Here is a 20,487-nt window from a genome sequence, read left to right on the forward strand (position 1 = left end):
ATAATAATAACAATAATAATAATAACAACTTTAAGAAACTATCCTCAGTGGACTAGTCAGACTCGAATTTCATAAATAACCACAGGCCAGGAGTTCCTTAATATATTTCAGGAAATTATGGAAAAATAAGCATTATTTAATTTTTTTTGTCTTATAAGTAATATAATCACTCTCCAAAAAGCTGAAATGAATGGCAAAGAAATGATCACCTTTATCTCACGCATAGTCTTGCCAATTACTTTGGACATTTTTGTGAGTTTCTTCTTTTTAATTCATCTAATTTTTGCTTAGATAGAATTAATTATACTGTCTCTTTAGCTAGTAAGCAAAATACCATTTCTGGTTATGCAAACATGCCAGAGCCTCCATTTCCATAAAAGTTGATCACTAATTTTTATTCCTCTGTACTAATTTTAGAAAGCAGTCAAGATAAACAATGTACCAAGGACCCAGGGGAGAGTGAGGTGTAGAGGTAGACGTGGGAACAGTTGTTTTGCAGGGGAGTGGAGTATACACCACACAGTGGAAGCCTGAAGGGAGGGCAGATAATGGGTGCATCTTGGGAAAACTGTTCACTAGCAAGATGACATTGAACTGATATTGTAGGATGGATTGGACTTTGCAGAGGTTGGGAACTGGGACTCCTGTAAAAGATAAAGATGTGCAAAGTGATCTGGCCTGGTGTGAGCAGATGAATCAGGAGACCAGGGGGATTGATATCCATAAAAGCTGGGGAGGAGTGGGCAGTAACTAGGTGGTGTCTGTCTAGATCACACATCAAAAGTATGAAGGAGGTTAGACTAGAACTACTAAAGCTACTAGATAATTTTTAGAAGCAGGGTTCTTATGTCTCATTTTTATTACAAAGAATTTTTTCAGATGACATTGTGGAAGACAGCATCTGAGAATGACAAATCTAGATAAGACTGTGTTAGGAAGACATGAATGCTATCAGGAGAAATATGTAACATAGACTCTGTTGTTTGATAAATTTACATCTTTATTATACAGATTATAAGAATGTCAGATGTTCTAGTAACTTTTAGAAGTATTTGACATTTCTTCTTGTTAGCATCAAGGATGATGTCTAGGCCTGCATTATGGGGGTTGTGTAGGTCGCCTACTGCCTTCTCTCCTTGCCAAGATGTGAACCTGGGCATGGACTGCATTTAGTCAGATGAGGTTCCATTTTCTGAATTGTACAAAGGCAGTATGGCTAACAGTAACCTAAATAGTTACTACCCGTTTTTAGGCCAGGCCCACTTTTCATTCTTTATAATGAGTAGTGAGATAAAGTATCAAGACATCAAGAGTCAAGAGACCAAAGTTCCCTTTAGTCCCTATCAAAGACAGTGGTAAACAGCATTTAGGTGGCACCCACTGTGCTTTTCAGCCTTCCACGAAGGTGGTATTAACTCGCCAATGGAGAAGCCCATGACCCAAGCCCAAGCCTAGTCCTGTGAACACAGATGGGTGACTGCCCTTAAGGGTCATGATATCCAGGCACAACCCTGTTATCTCACTTGAGGTCTTCAGTGACCTGGTGTTCTTTAGTACATACCACAAACAATATGTAGGAAGCATAGTTCTTAGATGCAAAGATACTTGTTCTAGAAGTTTTGCAGTTTTTCTCCCTTATGGTTAGATGTATTATTTGGCTTTTGGGAAAGGCACACACAAATCTGGGTGGGATTTAGGCAAGAACAACTTGAACAGTAGTCACCGTTGCTAACCCAAGGGTTTCACTTGAGAAACAGTAACTTTTTTCATCTCTTTTCATGTTTTGGAGCTTTAAGCCTAAAAGGGGGATTTGGCCAGCAGTATTCTAGAATAGATCCTCATAGATTTTTCTGTCATGACACACCTTGGCAAAGAGGTATTTTCTTATCTAGGTCTTGATCCAATGGTTTCTTAATTCTAATTTTGTTTCTTTTTAGGATAAAGGGTAGAGGAGTACCTTTAGTACACGGGTTGGTAGATGAAGGCTGTGGGCCATTGGGTCTATGAGTGAAGAAGAATTTCTATGTTTTAAAAAAGTTGAGAAAAGGTCAAAAGAAGAATATTTTGAGGGCTGGAGGTGTAGCTCAGTGGTAGAGAGCTTGCCTGGCGCATGCATGAGACACTGGGTTCGATCCTCAGCACCACATAAAAATAAATAAAGACATTGTGTTTATATACAACTAAAATATATCTAAGAAATATTTTGTATTATATAAAATCAAATTTCAGGATCCTCAATACTTTTTTATTGGAACTAGACATGCTCATCCACTTATGTATTGTCCATTGCTGCACTCCTCCTTCAAGTGAAAAGTTGAGTTATTGTAGTAAAGACCATTCCGTTTGCCCAAAATATTTATTACCTTACCCATTATAGAAAAATTTTGCTGTTGGGTGTGGTGGTGCGTACCTGTAATCCCAGCTACTTAGGAAGCCGAGATAGGAGAATTGCAAGTTTAAGGCCAGCCTGTGAAACTTAGTGAGACCCTGCCTCAAAATAAGATCAGAAGGGCTGAAGATGTAGCTAAGTGGTAAATTGCTTGCCTAGCATATGTAAGGCCTTATATTTAATCCCTAGTGCTGAAAAAAAATTACCTAATGATATCTTCTTAAACAAAAAAGCTACAACTTTACTGGGATATAATTGACATGCAACACATGGCACATATTTTCAGTGTCTAATTTGATAAATTTTGACATAGATAGATACTTATGAAACTTTCACCACAATCAAGATGCTGCATGTATTCATTGTCCTCCAAAATGTCCTTGTGCCTTTCTGAAATCCTTCCTCTTGCTCTTTCTCATCCCTCATTGTCTCCTGTAACCACTGCTTGGCTTTCCATCACTATAGATCAGTTTGTATTTTCTAAAAATGGAATCTTACAGTATGTGCTGCACTTTTATATGGCTAATTTCATTTAGAACTTATTTTGAGATTCATCCATGTTGTATCAATTTTCTTTTTTTTAAACTGAGTAGTATTCATTGTAAGGATATGTTAGATTTATTTATTCATTTACCTCTCAAAGGGAAGTGTTTTTTTTTCCTGTTTCTGATAATTTCAAATAAGTCTTCTGTTAACTTTTGTGTATAAGCATTTGCATGGACATACATTTTCTTCTCTCTTGGGTAAATGTTTATGAGTGAAATGGTTTGTATTAGCTTTTGAAAGAAATGGTTAGATGGTTTCAAAGTAGTCATTGTACCATTTGACATTCCTACCAACAGTGTGGTGTGGAGAGTACTGGTTTCCCCCTAAAAGCCAATATTGGCCATTATCCAATAGTGTTTGGACTATCTATTTGTATGAATTATGAGGAAGAGTTTGTAATAATCTGATTAATTTAGGCTGTATAGAATTCAACAAAATGGATTCAGTTTAAATAGTCAACTCTGGGGCCTAATGATCTAGATTTATTAAGAAAAGTGATTGAAGACATGGCATCCACAGAGAATCCTTTACATCAATGTTAAGATCTTTGCTTTTTATGCAGCAAAGAATGCATATCACTTTGCAGTTTTAAACATACATGAAGTATGTCGCTCCCACCTCCCACACATTCTGGGATCAAATCCTCTGAAACACTGTAAGCTTGTAGCATGCATACAAATCAAAGGGGAACCTGTCAGACACACAGATTTCTGGGTGCTCTCCCTGCCATTCTGAACCAGAGGTTTGGGTGGGGCCCAGGAACCTGCATTTTAGGAAATGCTGTATTGCTGTATTTGAACCTGTTGCAGCACTTTTTCATACTTAAGGGTACAATTTAGGCACCACTTGTTTCCAGTGTAGTGGTGTTAAATGTTATTCAAGTGTAAGCCACTGGATTTCAAATGAGTTTTTTTGGTTAGTAACCTTGTCAACATGAGCCTCCTCATGGTTTATATTCACTTTTTTCATTTTTGGAATAGTTTATACATTAGAGCTAGGCTGACTATTACCAGGATCAGTTCCACTGTCTCAAATCCTCACTTCCCTGACTCTGCTGCCAGGTCTTTTTTTTTTTTTTTTTTGTCATTAAGCCAGAGTCCAGAGCCCATGAAACAGTCTATTGTAGAAATACAGGAATAAATTGGTATCTTAATTTGAGCTAAGAAAGTTTTTTCCCCTATAGTAACCATTTATCGTCTTTAGGAGTTTACCTTCAGAGTTCATTCACTTGAATAGCGCAGTCACTGTCACATATAAGATTGGACTGCGTGTTTCTGTTACTCATACAATGAAATTGAAATAACAACATTGTTTTTCTCTCTTTTAAAATACGCTCTATTTAGAACTATTTTGGTGGAAAACTCTCTGCTCAAGGGAAAATGCCTTGGATTGAATATAACCATGAAAAAGTTTCTGGCACAGAATTCATTATTGACTTTCTGGAAGAGAAACTTGGAGTGAATTTGAACAAAAACCTTGGACCTCATGAAAGAGCTGTGTCCCGTGCGGTGACCAAGATGGTGGAGGAGCACTTCTATTGGTGAGTGCCCTGTGGGCGCGATCCCATCCTTCCAGAGCATGCCCAAGTTCTGTTTAATTTTTCAGGTATTCCTCCCATTCCTCCCACCTTTTCAAAAGTTTTCTGTTAACAGTTTGGGATAAGAAATCAGACAGACTCAAGGTCTAAGGCATGACTGTTACATATTTAGCAGTGTCTAGATAGGGTCCCTATACATTTCCTGAAGAGGACCAGCTAGTAAGTATTTTAGATTTCGAGGCCACATGTTTCTGTTGCAGAAACTCTGCCTTTTTATTGCAAAAGCTCCCATAGGTAATATGCCCCGAGTAAGCATGACTGTAAAACTTTATTATGGACATTGAACCTTGAATTTCATTTAATACAACCTATTCTCCTTTTGACTTTTTTCTAGCCATGTAAAAATGTAAAAACTGTGTAGCCCATGAGCTGCAGTTTGCTGGCCCTTGATCACTGAGGTGAAGGGGATACTTCATTTGCTTGGGATCAGAGTTCTTTATCAATACAAACTGCTGGATTAAAATCACTTCAGATACCTGGAAGAGGCAGGGAAGAGCACATGGAGAAAGAATTCCTAGGTGAAATAGATTACACAGCCTTTGTGAGTTTGCTGTCAATTTTTCTTAGATAGTAGGAGTTCTCTTGTGTTCCAGAAGTGGAGCATGCAGTGACTTTGCCCTGGTAGCCTGGCTCCTAGTTAGTATTCCTCAAGTTTGAAGCATCACAGTTGTGCTCCCGAGTTGCTCCTGTTCTGCTTCTTATGGCTTTGAGCTGGCAAGTCTGGCTCTTCTTGCTTTGCAAACTCATTTGTCATGTGGGACTTTGCCCTTTCCTTTCATTCATTTTCTGGCATTTCTGAGTCTTTCTCTACATCCCTATAGATGAGAACAGATTTCTCCCTGATTTCTATAAACTTTATCTTCTCCTGTAGATTTAATTAAGAATTGTTAAGCCCATTTTTTTTTTTTTTTTTTTTACTTTGTTACTCCAGGGCCAGAGGCTGGTCCAGTAGATTTTACCCACCGCCTCTTTCCTCCTGAAAGATACACTCCACATGGGGCCGATCATAGAGGATTCTTCCTCATTGTCTCCAGGTTTCATTTATTCTATCCTCTTTCTAAATGGAAAACTTGCTGGTCTCAGATTTGAAGTGACCCTCTATTTTTCCTCATCTTTTCTTCCTTTTGGTTCTTGCTCAGTTGGTTCTGAGCTGATCTGAGCTCCACATCCTCTCCCTGCTCACTACAGAGGTGAAGGAAGGGTGAGCAGGGAGGGATCTAGAGAGTTGGTGAGCACAAGTCAGTGTGGAAGAGATCAGACTCAGTGTTCTGAAAGAAACCTGGCTCTGTTCCTTATAATGCTGATGGAGGACTTCTAGGGTTCCCCTTTCCTGTGCAGGAGTCACAGTGGGGACCAAAATGCATGACTAAGTATGACTCACTTGGCTTCCAGAAAAAGACTTGTGGGACAGAACACATCACACTGGCTTTCCATGCTCCTGATCCAGCTCTGCAGTGATGAAGGGAAATGAAGAACCTACCTTGGGCTACCCTGACCCTCATATCTTTTTTTGACAAGCCTCTCCAGAAGATACCCATGCCTTATTTGATAGATGTGCTCATTAACGTGGAGTGCTGTCACCTTGTCAGCTGCCTGAAGAACTGAGGCCCTACACTTTAACTGGTACTTTGGCTACAACTTAGATTTTTAGGTAGCTCAGAAAATATGTATTCCGGTCAGAAAATTTTTGATTCAGTAGAATTCCCAGCTCCCACACATCATTGCCTTTTGCTCTCTGTGTGTGTGTCATTTATATAACTTTGCTTCCTGGTAGAAGTTCATGGATGGCTTCCCTCACTATCATTTTTTTTTCACCAGCCCTCAGCTGATACTGGATGTGGAGGGCAGGCTGTGGATGTGGGTCGAATGTGGGGAAGTTGACAGGTGGTACCCTGGTAGAGAAGCATCTTAATTTTATGGATCAAACTTCCAGGTGCTTTGCTTGGAGATTTGCTTGGGCTATATGTAGACTCTTCTAAGGATGATTTCATTCTCTAATTCACTTTGTTATTAGCAAAATGCTTTTTTTTTTTTTTTTTTGCGGGGGATAGCTCTTATAGCTTTCTTGTGTCTATTTAAGGATTAATTGGAGGAAGAAATAGTGAAGGTTGGAGGGAGGGTCTTGATTAAGATGCAGGTAGCTAGTGACCTTTCAAAATTGTATTCCCACTCCTCCTATTCCCTTTAGTCTCTAGTAGCAGCAGGAAAAGCACTGCTCTCTGTTTCTGAAAGTTCCTGACCCTTTAGCCAACAGCTTGCTCTGAGGAGATTTTGAAAAGACTCCTAAGAGCTCTAAATCCCACCCTGTCCCCCTAAAATGCCTCAGGCAGAGAACCTCTGACATTCTTAGGCTCCTCTCCTCCTTCTCTTCTGGTTCCAGCAGCCATACCTAAAATGTGCATCCCTGGAAACTGGGGCCCAGCATAGGAAACTGACCTCATTATGGGGGAAAATCTTACAAGTATGGGTTTTCTGTGAGATCTTGTTAAATTCTGACGATCATTGAGCTCCTAGTTTCTAATGTACTCAGAGATGGGAGAGGAAACTGCAGTAAGCCTACTATGTTTAATTCAGTTATTGAGTGATCTGGGGGTTTCAGATATGTTTTATTTTGGCCTGAAACTTTAAAAATTCTTCACATCAAGTATAATTTTCTGGACAGCAAAAGCAGTGGAAAGCTCTCATTATTATGTAACATCACATAATTCTGAAGCTCTGTTTTAGTCTGTTCAAATAAGCACACTCAGCTATAAAATGTTTGCTTGCATTTGAAATCTATACAATTACATCCCACTTACATTATAAAAGCTATTATTGAAGATGGAGAAGACAGTTTTTTTCATATCCCCTTTGTCCTACTGGATGCTTAAGTTAGATCCAATATGGAGAAGCTGGTATGAAGGAGTGTGGGAGAGACAGGGCATCAAATTACTGGAAAGAATTGGTTTCAGGCAGCACTATGGCTTCTTCAGTGTGACATACTGCCCCCTCGTGGACATTAGTGAGTGTTTTTTGATTCTCCCAACTCCATAGGGAAGTGTGCTGGGAGAGCTATACTGTTAGACACTATAGTCATAACCCCTGCTAATATAGGCATTAGAAAAATGAATTCAAATTTGCTTCTAGGTTGGCCATAAATTAAAGATTTTGAGATTAAAGTTTTTTTTTTTTCTTTTTGGGCATTGCTGTGGATCAAACTCAGGGACTCATGCATGGTAGGCAAGTGCTTTATCATTGGGTCACACCTTTGGACTTTTTAAAAATTTTTTGCCAATACTGGGGATTGAACTCAAGAGCCTTGCATGTCCTAGGCAAGTGATACTACCACTGAGCTACATCTTCATTCCCAGCCCTATTATATTATAGATTTTTAAATCTTATTATTATTATTATTATTATTATTATGGTGTTGGGGATCCAGGCCTCTCACATGCTAGGCAAGGGCTCTACCACTGAGCCAAATCCCAGCCCCATGTAGCTTTTGATGTAATTTCAGTGACTGTGAGAGATGGGTGCTTTCTTAAAATGACTTACCCAAGAAGGTCTATTCTAAAAGCCAGGACAGGCTCCCTGACTGCAACTCAATTAATATGTTCCCCTTGTCATTCATTGCCATTCAGTTTTAGCTGTAGGGAGGGCTCCTGTTTGGAAGGCCCAATTTAATGCTTGTGAAACTTGGTGAAAGTACAGAAACATATCATAAGCTCCTTTCTCCTCTGGCAAATATTCAGAGTACAAGACAAAGTTAGCAAAGATGTAGCCCACACAGAGAGGGGCTTTCTCATGACTTGGAAGGCCAAGTTCTGAGACTCAGTTGTTTGCAAGGTTGCAGTTTTCCACACGTCAATGTTCTTTTCTGCCATGGATCTGGTGTCTTTTAAGTTATGATGAGAGATATCTTCATTAAAAATATCAGGGATCAGCATTTCTTTGCTTGTTTTTTAAAATCTCCTTTAAAAATACATGAGCAGATTTTATTCTTATGTTCTAAGATAATATTTCAAAACTCTTTGACCCCATTTTTGCATGAGAGCTCAGATAGATTTGTTGCAATAAGGAAAGTGAGTACCTCAACTTCCTGAAATAGACTTTCCAGTGATAAATTACTTTAATTGCTTAGCCTAATCTACTTTCCAAATTGGCCCTTCCTGCCCTCTTCAGTTAATAATTCATAATTCCCTGTGCAGTAGACTCCTTCTCAGCAGAGAGGGAGGAGCCACGAATCCCAGAATAAGAGTGGCAGTCCTTTTGTCACCCTCTGTAGGCATCTCTCCTTTTTCCATTTTTCTGCTTAAGTGTGTGTCATCCCTTAGAAACACTACTTAGCAATGGTTGGCTCAGAGTGAAGCCTTTTTTCATTCAATCAATAATTCATTCTTCAGCCAGCTAAATGAATGACTACCAGTAAGCAGGCACCATGTCCCTACCCTCAAGTGGCTCACAGGCTGAAGGGAGACAGACACCATAGGTCTGCAATGGTCATTGTAGGGGGCAGTATGAAGAACGGAGGGAAGCCAGTGAGAACCTGGTGGAGAGAAGAGGAAGACTTCCCAAAGGAGATGGTGTCATGAGAGAGTCTTAGTCTTAGTCACTGAAGTGACTGGAAGGGGAAGATTAGGATGTCCTGAGAAAGAGGGGTCAGCATTTGCCAAAGTGTAGAGGCAACAGGAGGTATTTCAGAAGTGTCTTGGTCGACTTGCAATGCCATAACAGAATAACACTGGGTGGCTTATGAATAAATTCATTTGTCCTTCTTCTGTGTTTTACATTCAAGCTCCTGCTGCAGTGAGATAACTTTACATCTATGCAGTAATGTGCCTCCTCCCTGATGAACCGTGTGGCCCAGAACATGCCCCTCCTATCTCTACCTGCTGCTCTCTACCCATTGCTATGTCTTCATTTTCTGCACATGCCCTCGTACACATTTCCTGCTCAACAGAGAAAACTGAAGTCATCAAGCAGGAACTCTGAACCATTCAGTAGCCCCTGATCCCTTATAACACCTTCTTTCCCTCCGTCTCAGAGCGATTCCCTACTTCTCTCCAAGTTGCACCTACAGCCTGGCCTTCTCATCTAACTTGCCCTTGAACCATGGTTTTCTCAATAACACTCTTCACTCTAAAAACTTCCTTAGGTGACCTCACCTCTTCTCACAGCTTTAAAACTGCCATCACCTTGCCCCTGACCATCAATTTTCCATCTAGAGTCTCAGCCTGTCTCCTGAGTTCTCAGCCTTCTGAATGTCTTCTCTTGGGAGTTCCATGGGACTTTCAAATGCACCTGGTTAGCTCATCTTTCATTGCCCAAATCAGTTCCCCCTTGTGTAATCCAGTATCTGTTGGTGATATTATCCACCCAAACCAGCCTAGGAGTAAATGCCTGGTTTCTCCTTATACACAATTCGTGACTGATAGACTCTTCTATCTCAGCATTTCTCCCACCCATTCCCTCTGCCACTGCCTCAGTGAGTGCATCATTTTTGCCTGGTCTTGACGCAGTCTTCTAGCCAGCCTTCCTACCAGTATTGCCACACATCTGATTATGCTTCTTGTCTGTTAAAAACTTTCCAGGAATTAACCTTTGCCTTTGGGATGAAGTTCACCAGGTCTGTCATGATCTGATCCTTGCTAGTCTCATCTCTCACAAGTTACCTCATTTGCGTCCTGTGCCCCACCCACACTTCCTGAAATTCTCACAGGTCATCAAGCAGCCAGGGTTCTTAATTACCACAGGTATACAAAGAAGAGCAAGTGGAAAAGCATTTAGTTTTCATATTTATACAGAATTTAGCAGAACAAATGTGACATATATTATACTGAGATATCCAATGAATGCTTTTCCTAGATCATTGTGATGTACTTTTTTTTCCTATTTTCAGCAAAATCTGTTTCATGACTCCTAAATACTCTGAGAGACTTACTAAAAAGAGGTATCTGAAGCTTTCTAATAAGATCTGTGCATATTATTTTAACCAGGGAATAAAGAAGAGTGTTTAACACATAATGTTAAACTTGATTACAGTTAAATTGATTATAAAGTCAGTAAAAATCAGGAATTTTTCAGTATTTTGGAGAAATGGACTTCTTATTTTCATATTTAAAGAGGAGACAGGCTGGGTTGTGGCTCAGTGGTAGAGTGCTTGCCTAGCACATGTGAGACACTGGGTTCGATTTCTAGCACCACATAAGAAAACTAAACAAACAAAATACAGGTATTGTGTCCATCTACAACTAAAAATATTTTTAAAAAAGTAAAGAGGAGACAACTCTAAAGGCACAGAACTGTATAAGATGATCAAACTTCCAGGGTCTTTCGTTTTTGCTTTTTTTTTCTCCCTTCACGTGGAAAACAGCATTTTGTTTCAGCAACAATTGACTCTCATCCCTTGTGTTCCCCCCAAAATGTTGTTCACATTTCTGATTTTTTTGAAGTGCTTATTACTGCTGCATCGACCTGTACTAGAAGTAGAGATGACTCTCACTACATTTTTTATCAGTATGAGGAAAAACTAGAGTCTCATGCCTGCACTCCTACCGCTATCTTTTCCTCAGTCTTCAGTGGGAAACCCTTTTAATTTCTAACTACCAGCACCGTTAGCTTTAAAAGCATTCTTTCAGTTGCAAAGATTTGGAGAACAAATTTGGCAAAGGCCTGGGTATTGCAGTTGAGGAGATTCATGAACAGTGAATAGCCATTTAACTGTCTGTACATGTTATATAGGTGCACCCTATGCTGAGGTTGCCAAGAGCACCACCCAGATGGGAAAAGTGACTCAACCAAGTTCCTTTGGAGTTTTATTCACTTTATAATCCTGAGAACAAGTTGAGGTGTAGAGTTGGTTTTTAGGAGAGCCAATCATTTCCAAAATATTTATAATTTATAATAAACATGGACAAGTATACCTACTCACTAATCCTCTGCAAAAAAGACAAAAATGGTTTCTTTTTTTAAAAAATAATTTTATATCATGAAATATAAAGTGCAAACAATGGAGTGTATGAAACAGAACCATGCAGCTTTTTTTTTAAAAAAATATTCTTTTTAGTTGTAGATGGACACAATATCTTTATTTACTTATTTTTATGTGGTGCTGAGGATTGAACTCAGTGCCTCTCATGTGTGAGGCAGGTGCTCTACCCCTGAGCTACAGCCCCAACCCACCATGCAGCTTTTTTAGCACAAAGCCTGTGCCTGTAGAGCTGTCATTGTGCTCAAGAAAGGAAGGAAGGATGCCAGCCCCTGAGTCCTCACTGCCATGTGTCCAGGGAGACTCACCGTCCTAACTAAAACAGTTTGAGTTGGGGTTCTTTTTGTTTTTTGTGGGGCTATGTAAGAGAAAGGGAAAGCATATCGAGAGGGTCTGAGGGCAGGTTCCCGGAGAGGTTTGGTGGGATTGGAATATCATCTGGATTTTTCACCTTTTCTCTCACAGGCCCGTATTAGAGCCTCTTGTAATATCTGCCACGCAGATTGCTCTTTGTAAAAGCTGCAATTATTTGGTTCCTCCAGAGTGTGCCGAGTTCTGAACAACTCATTCAGAAGCGACTCTCTGGAGCTGACACGCGTCTGATGCACGGTAGTAACCTGTTTCCACACAATTCCAGGACATTAGCTTATTGCCAGTGGGTGGACAATCTCAATGAGACCCGGAAGATGCTCTCTCTTAGTGGTGGTGGTCCCTTCAGTAACCTGCTGAGGTGGGTCGTGTGCCACATAACAAAAGGAATTGTGAAGCGCGAGATGCACGGCCATGGCATTGGCCGCTTCTCGGAGGAAGAGATTTACATGCTGATGGAGAAGGACATGCGCTCCTTAGCAGGGCTCTTGGGTAACGTACCATGCCTTCTATTCTGTATTTTGTATCCTTATATTTTGCATGTGTGGTGAAGCACTGCTGATGTACTAATGTAAACCAAGCAAGATGACTTGCTTGGTTTCTTCTCTTCCACATGTGGGTTACAGTGCCATCATTTAACCAAGCTCCCCAGTTTTCAGGAGTTTTTAGTCTTCCCACTAAATTCTGGTGTTTGACTATGACTTGTGTAGCAGGTCCCTTCTGAAGAGAGTATGGGATATGCTTTGGTATCACTACCTGGCTGTAAATGATGCAGATATTTCTGAATGTGCTGTGAGAAAAGGATGATTTTGGGCAAGGAAAGCTCTTCTGTTTATAAATAGGTCAAGGTTAAAAGGCAGCTTATGAATTGTACCCATCAACATCAAGTTTGAGAGAGATGCTGTGGGTGCTGGTTCTGACCTATTCCATGTGCATGTGCAACATTTGTCCTTTTCTCATCCCTTCCATTTTTGTTTGTGTTCTTGATCCTCTTCAGAGCATGTTTTAGCTCTGATTTTGTATTTATGACACACAATGGGCTTAACTGTGTTTGGGAAGTTCCTCAAGGAGAGGTGCAGAGCCACATTCTGTTCACGGGCTGGGAGGGTGGGTGTGCTCTTGCTCACCTGGCTGGCTGCAGGTGGCCCAGTCTGCTGCAGGTCTGTACTTGGCAGAGCTTGAGTCTTACCTATGACAATTCATGAATAGATCATTTGAATTCAGGATCCTGCAGGTATGAAATAATGTCTTCTAGAGGGAGACAACTAAGGTAGAGGGAGTCAAGTCCTCCATGTGATTAGTCTTTGGGGTCTACTGATTTCATCTATATAAGGTGGTTTTCTTCCACTGGCCTTCCCTTGGTAGCAGCAATTCCCAGATTCGTTGTTATCCCTATTCTGGAACATATTAGTACTTTACCTCCATCAGAAAGTGGGATTTGGAATTTGTTTTGTTGAAACCCACGTAGTGCCCTAGGAACTGGAGGCTGAGTTAGGTACAGTCTGTCCCTTGCAGAGTGACTTGCTCTGTCTGGCTTTTTGCTGTCCCATACCCCAGACACTTGCTAGACATGGAGTTCTTCCTTGAACCTTAGCCTGTGGGTGGCAGATTGTGGCTCCTCATCCATCTCTTGGTTAGCCTTGTTATAGGGGTCATGTACCATGGGGGGGCTTGATGCTGGGCTGAACTCCTTCTACAGCTCTGTCTGGCTTGAAGAATTGACACTGTGTAGACTTTCTTTTGTTTTGCTCCATTGAGACCAGGTGGAATTAGCCTTGTTCATTCCTTTAGAATCCTAGTACTGTATTCTTGACCTCAAAAACCAGGCCCACAGCTGGGTCACTTCCTCCTTAACATTGACTATGTCTCTTCCTGACTTGCTTTCCCTCCCTGCCAGCCCATGCTGTTGGGAGGCTGGCAAACAGGGAGTTGAGTCCCCACAGTTATGGCAGAGATTATGGTATTAAAGTACTGCTTATCTTCAACAATGTGACAGTTTGTTTCTTAAACAGAGAGGGGTGATCGTCACTTTTCTGGGGCATTTCCGGTTAAGAGAACTAGGAACAGGTTGATAATGATAACTGATAATATTTCTTTAACATTTGATGACTTAAACAATGCTATCTCCTGAATTTCTGGGAGATGGGAGGGAAATTAATCACTTGATGGCTAGGTTGGATACTTGGCAGATATAGTAGTGTCCCCCCTTATTCATGACTTTCTGGAGTTTTAGATACCTGTAGTCAATTGCAGCCAGAAAATATTGAATGGGAAATCCCAGCAATAAATTTGTAAGTTTTAAATTGCAGTGCTCTGTGTAACATGATGAAATCTCTCACCTCCCAGTCCAGGGTGTGAATCATCTCTTCATCCACCATATCCATGCTCTATGAACTACATTTAGTAACCCTCTTGATTTGTGTCATGATGTACTACAGTGCTTGCATAGCGGTCACTCTTATTTTACGGAGAATTGCTCTAAGTACATGAGTAGTGATGCTGACAATTTGGATATGCCAAAGAGAAGTTGTAAAGTATTTCTTTAAGTGAAAGGATGAAAGTTCTCAATAAGGAAAAAAAAAAGCATCCTATGCTGAAGTTGCTAAAATCTATAGCAAGTTACGCTTGCTTATCTCTAAATGAATCTCACTTATAAATTAAACTTTATCATAGGTATGTACCTATGGGGGAAAAAAAACCCCATACTATATAAATGTTTGGTTCTATCTGTGGCCTCAGGCATCCACTAGAGATCTTAGAACATATTCATTGAGAACAAGATGGGGGGATACTCTACCTCCTAGAGTGTGAGGGCTAAATGCAATAAGTAAAGTATTTACTACAGGGTCTGACCCATGAGGGATACTAAATAAATAAGTAGTTACAGTTATTAATTAATTATAGAATTTTGGGAAGGTTCAGAAAAGCACAAGGAAGGAAAATAAGTCATTATACTTTTATAATCTAGTGCTAACCATGATTACCATTTTGATGTATAGCTTTCCAGTATTTTTATGCATAATTTTGAATCATGGTTATGCTTTTATTCCTGTATACATGTTAGTTTCCATTTCTCCTATTTTTTTTCTTATTAAATATTCTATACTTTGTGACTCTATAAACCTGGTATCATACTTGGTACCAGGAAAACTGATATAAGACTTATCAGATGAAACCCTCTATCTTCTGCCTTTTTAATATTTGTTATATTATTTAATACTCAATCTACAGTTATGATCTTGAAGCAGATAGAAAATAAGAGAATGAAATTAAGAATTGTACAGCTGTATCTGGTGTTAGCAAAGAGATCCCCAGCTGTAACCATTAGATATGAGATTAAACTAAGAATAGAAGATGGAATCTAGCACAAAATTAAATAACACCACTCATCTGACAGATAAGGAAACCAAGGCACAGAAGGTTGAGTGATTTACCAAAAGTCACACAATCAGTAGAAGTGGATCCAGGAATCAGATCCAGTTCAAAATCAAGACTCTTGTTATTTTCTGGCCCTACCATCACCCTGAGGTTCCTTATGGATTGTGCTTCAAAGTGAAGAAGTTGGATATTGTCAGGCTGACCTCTTTAAAATGTCTCCTAAAGTTGCCAGAGCTTTAACTGGCAGCTTAAAATGTTGTCTCCAAAGTAATTTTTAAGTATGTTTATGCCTTGAAATCTAGATAGAAACCCTGGAAAGGCAGAATGCCACATTGCTGACCCCACTCCTCCTCTGGCATGCCAAGAGAAGACAGAGCTTGTCTCCATGAGCTCAGAATCCAAAAGAGTAGGTTGGACTCTTGTGGGGCCTAGAATGGAGAAGGATGTGGTAGTATCAGCAATGAGAGCTGCTCTCTTTGGTGAGTGTGCCAAACTCATCCTATGGATTAATTCACCTTTTCTTATGTTTTTGAAACTTCTAGTCACAACACAAGATTGCATTTTGGTGCTTTGGCAAGCAGCTTTCACAAAGTTGGCCAGACCAAAAGTTATTAAGAAATGTTGAGGTGACCCCTGTTGTGTATGGAGGGTGAAGGGGAGAGTTGAGGGTGGGCCTGAAGTTGTTCTCCCCTATATCTCAGGATGGAGTAACAGGCTGCTACATCGTGGTGGTGGAAGAGGGGGATGGTGGTGGTCTTAAAGAATCTTGTGTTTAGCTGGTCATGATGGAGCAGCAGGGACTACTAAAATCTAATGTTTCTTTACTTCAAATTGGACTTTTATGGATTGTGGGTGGTGACACAGCAGTTATCTCATGGCAAAAGTAGAATAATTGGTAAACAAAGCTGGTTTGGGAGAAATAATCATATAGAGGGAGAATAATAAAGATGCAGTTTCAAGTATGAGGCTCAACCTTGTACAGGTGGTGCTCAGTAACCATTTTTGAATGAATAAAGAAAAGAATGAATGAATGTTAGGATTCATTTAGCAGATTAAGCATGCACTCCAGGATCTGTGGATCTGAGAGCACTTTCCAAGCAAAATATTTGAATGTGGGAATACGTTTAAAGGATGAGATAAAAAATGGTAATGGGCTCTGCAACTGAAATCTTGTAATTTCCTATCAAAGAATGTTCTCTTCAGCTGCTTCTCTGTAGTTAGAGACAATGGGAGGAGATTAAACTCATAATAATTAGAATTCTGATGGAAGGGTAATTCCTTGACTTAGATCAAGCACACATGTATTGAAGTGCATGTTGTGAAGGGCTTGAGAGTTGGTGGTGAAAAAGTTGGGCACAGCACTGAGCCACCAGAGCTGCCACCCAAAGGAGATATTGTTAGTAAACACTTATAAAATTGCAGCACTTGAGTGCCACAGTGGAGAAATGAAGGTGCGATGAGGGCATTTAGCAGGGGAAATTTTGTGGGTAGGTTGGGATGGGAGAGGGTGTGGTGGTTTGGGAAGGCTTCTTTGAGGGATGATTTTTTTTTTTTTAAATTGTAGATGGACAGAATATCTTTTTTTTTTTTTATGTGGTGCTGAGGATTGAACCCAGTGCCTCACACATGTGAGGTGGGTGCTCTACCGCTGAGCTACAGCCCCAGCCCAGAGGGGCCATATTTAAGCTGGGCTCTGAAAGATAATCAAGGGTTAGGCAGGCATGTGGGGGAAGGGGAGCAGGGCCAGGACAGTGAGTAGAAGAGTATGGAATAGGGAAGGAGCCTTGCATTAAAGTCTCAGAGATGAAACAGTGGGGAACTTTCAAGGAATGGAAAGGTGACCAGTGTCCCTGGAAATGGTATGAGAGCAGAAGGGCAGCATGAGGCAGAGGTAAGAAGATGCAAGGATTATACAGATCTCACATGTCACATAAATAATTGTGGGCTTTTTCTAAGGCAAAGGAGACCATCAGAGGTTTAAAGTAGGGAGGTAGCATTGATTGGTAACAGACAGATTTGAGTGATGGGACTATGAGGCTAAGGAAATAATTGTATCAACTGGGCTCATTGTACTGACCCCCTACCTGCTTTCTTTCTTTTGGTATTGGAGATCCAACTTAGGGGTGCTTAACCACTGAGCCACACCCTCAGCCCTTTTTTATATTTTATTTAGAGATGGGGCTTTGCTGGGTTGCTTAGGGCCTAGCTAAGTTGCTGAGGCTGGCTTTGAATTCACGATCCTCCTGCCTCAGCCTCCCAAGCTACTGGGATTAGACATGTGATACCATGCCTGGCTATTTTTGTTTTTGTGCCTTAAGGGTACAAAGTTAGTGACTTCCGGGGCAAAAAAAGTGTAAATACTCAACTCATAATTTACTTCCATAGAGGTAAATTGAATTGAACTTCACAATAGTTGCAAAAGAGCATTTTTATATTCTTAAATAATGAAGAGGCTAACAAGCAAATTAATTATTTGAAAATTAATTTTGTATCCACTATGCAACATTAATTAACTATGTGCTTTATTAGATTATTGGAAAATAAAGAAAGAGATTGGTCTCTACTCAAGAAGCTTATGAATGTAAGTTCTCAAGTTTCTACACTCAAGAAAACAACATCCTTGGGTGTGAAAAATTTTCCATATAATCTTGGACCTCCTATTGTAATCTTTCAGAATTGGGGAAGAATAGGAAAAAAGTCAGAAAATGGAGACAGAAACTTGTTCCTATTTCCAAAATAAGAGGGAGAAGAAGGAGATTCTGAAAATGAAAACTAAATATCAGATGAGTTATTAAGTCAATGGTTATTTTTGTAAAGTACTATCTTTGGTTCATTGTGAATAAATCATACTAAAAAGTAAGTACTGTGCTTGACTTGCTAATTGGGTAGGTCATCTCTCGATTTCTTCAAACCGTTGGAATACCATCATGTCTGACATTCTGGTGGGCACAATGGCTAATTTTCAAAGGGATTTGTGGGTGTGTGTGGTTCCCCAAGTTTTCCTGAGTATTGTGGGGAGGAGAGGAAGCCGGACAGGGTTGGACTGTGTCCCGTGTTGTGCCCCTAGCAAAGCCCCATCTCTAAATAAAATATAATCATGACTGAGGTAAAGTCATGATTGGATCCTCACAGTTTTGACTAATGGACTAATATCACCAGAAGAGACCTCTCTAGGAATAATGCAGTAGACTTATCATGTTCAGTACTTTTTCCCATTGATTTGTTCACAGCTTTGAAGGCATGCTTAATGGTTTTGAATGACAGTGGGTGGAAGGATAGCCAAAAAGTTGAATGGAAGAATTAAGAATCAGAGCTTTGAACTTTAACAAGATGAAATCTAAAAGGGATAAATGTCAAATTCCATACATAGGTCTAAAATTCAAATTACACATATCCAGGGTGGAGAGGCATATAAAACTACTTAAGGATTTTAATCTTGCTATGTCCCCAGTGTGGTGAGCTGTCACAGAGACTAGTAAAAACTTGTATAAGTTGTTCGCTTAGGGAAATTTGGTGTTTGCTTTCTCTGGGCATTCTTTGCAACTTCTTGTCATAACTTGATGTGACTTCTCCTTAACTGGACTCTGTGCTGGGACTGGTGGATTCATTCTCTGTCTTTGGGGCCTGACTGAGTGCATGGCACACAGTAGGCCTCCATCAAATGTTTGTTGAATGAGAAGTGTACTGTTCAGTCATGGAATAAAGGAAAACAGCCACATGAGCATGTATCCAGAGGAGGTGGTTAAGGATGTGGTTAGTATTTACTCTACATCTCTATTATTAAATCAACCTTCATTTTTTAGAAAATATTTATTTTTTAGTTTTAGGTGGACACAATATCTTTACTTTACATTTATGTGGTGCTGAGGATTGAACCCAATGCCTCATGCATGCTAGACGAGCATTCTACCACTGAGCCACAACCCCAGCACATTCATTTTCTTTTAAAGAGTCTTTTTTTTCCCTAAAGGCTTTTGATCTGGACAGAAGCAAAATAGTTTTATTTATTTATTTATTTATTTTTTATGGACACGATAGTACATAACTTATGAGGTACAATATGATGTTTTGATTCATGCTTACTGCTTTCGGTTTTAACAGAGCTTGGGAATAGACTGTTTTAGTACCTGCTCTTCCTACTCCATTTCATTATGTCATTTCAACAGCACCTCTTGGAAATATCTAGGTCATCTGCACATTAGCCCTTCAGGCTTCAGTGGGACACCGCTCTGAATACAGCAGACACACACCATAGTTCCCAGTGAAGGTAATGGAGAAGCCTTCAGATCTGGGCAGGGGAAAGGGATGAGAAGCAATAGATTGTATCTAGGCACCTCTTAGCACACTTAGCATATACCAGGGAACTATGATCTGAGGTCGGGGGAGAAGGAAGACATAGGAGCAATGAAGTCTGTCAATCTCACTAAAAAAGATCCACAGATGAAAGAAGAAAATTTGAAGTAGGTTCTGTGTGCTTTCAAAAGGAGTGTTCTGGAGGACTCTGGGTCCCTCTAGAACAGTGGCTTTCAGCCTGATTGCTCTTTAGAATGACCCAGGAAGGTGTGTGTGTGACTGGGTGCTCTTAAAATGCAGCTACACAGCTTCTTGCCAGGCTGGTTAATTCACTGGGGTTGGGGTCTGTGGAAAGATATTTTAAAAAACTCAGCAGATGAGTCAAGTATATCTGTTATCTAAGATAGCTCAGGAGTGGAGGCCTAGGTGCTATAAGAAGGAAGGTACCAGGTAAAGAACCATGGAAGGGCCATGTGTCTTGATACCAAAAGAGAGAGTATATAGCCTTTTATAAGGGAGGTGTTTTAGTCAGTTTTTTTTTTTTTTTTTTTGCTGCTGCAACTGCAAGAACAATTTTAGGGGAGGAAAAGTTTATTTAGGGGCTTGCAGTTTCAGAGGTCTCAGTCCATAGACAGCAAACTCCATTCCTTGGGGCTCAAGGTGAGGCTGAACATCAATGGAGGAAGAGTGTGGTAGAGGGAAACAGCTCACTGGATGATCAGGAAGGAGAGAGGAGAGGGAGAGAGGGAGAGACTCCTCTCTCTAGATACAAAATATGTACCCCATAGCCCTGACCCCAGTGAATCACTTCCTCCAGCCACACCCCACCTGACTCCAATTACCTACTCAGTTTATCCCATCAGGATTAATCCACTAATTAGGTTAAGGCTATAACCCAATCATTTCTCCTCCAAATCTTCTTGTGTTGTTTCACACGTGAGCTTTTGC

At 40.2% G+C, this 20,487-nt stretch overlaps 1 protein-coding gene across 5 annotated transcripts in view; it reads left to right on the plus strand.

Moving 5' to 3' along the window:
- The window catches only part of Faxc (failed axon connections homolog, metaxin like GST domain containing), a 68,730-nt gene that overhangs the window by 12,586 nt on the left and 35,657 nt on the right, over positions 1 to 20,487 (plus strand). For all 5 annotated transcript variants that reach the window (XM_058575510.1, XM_058575499.1, XM_058575502.1 and 2 more), the window contains 2 exons: positions 4,279 to 4,475; positions 12,137 to 12,360. In XM_058575510.1, the coding sequence (XP_058431493.1) occupies positions 4,279 to 4,475; positions 12,137 to 12,360 (421 nt within the window). The remainder of the gene's footprint in view (positions 1 to 4,278; positions 4,476 to 12,136; positions 12,361 to 20,487) is intronic.

The sequence above is a fragment of the Marmota monax genome, unplaced genomic scaffold (assembly GCF_021218885.2).
Source record: "Marmota monax isolate L192 unplaced genomic scaffold, Marmota_monax_Labrador192_F-V1.1 WCK01_AAM20220418_F8-fsc00013, whole genome shotgun sequence".
NCBI classification, from domain to species: Eukaryota; Metazoa; Chordata; class Mammalia; order Rodentia; family Sciuridae; genus Marmota; species Marmota monax.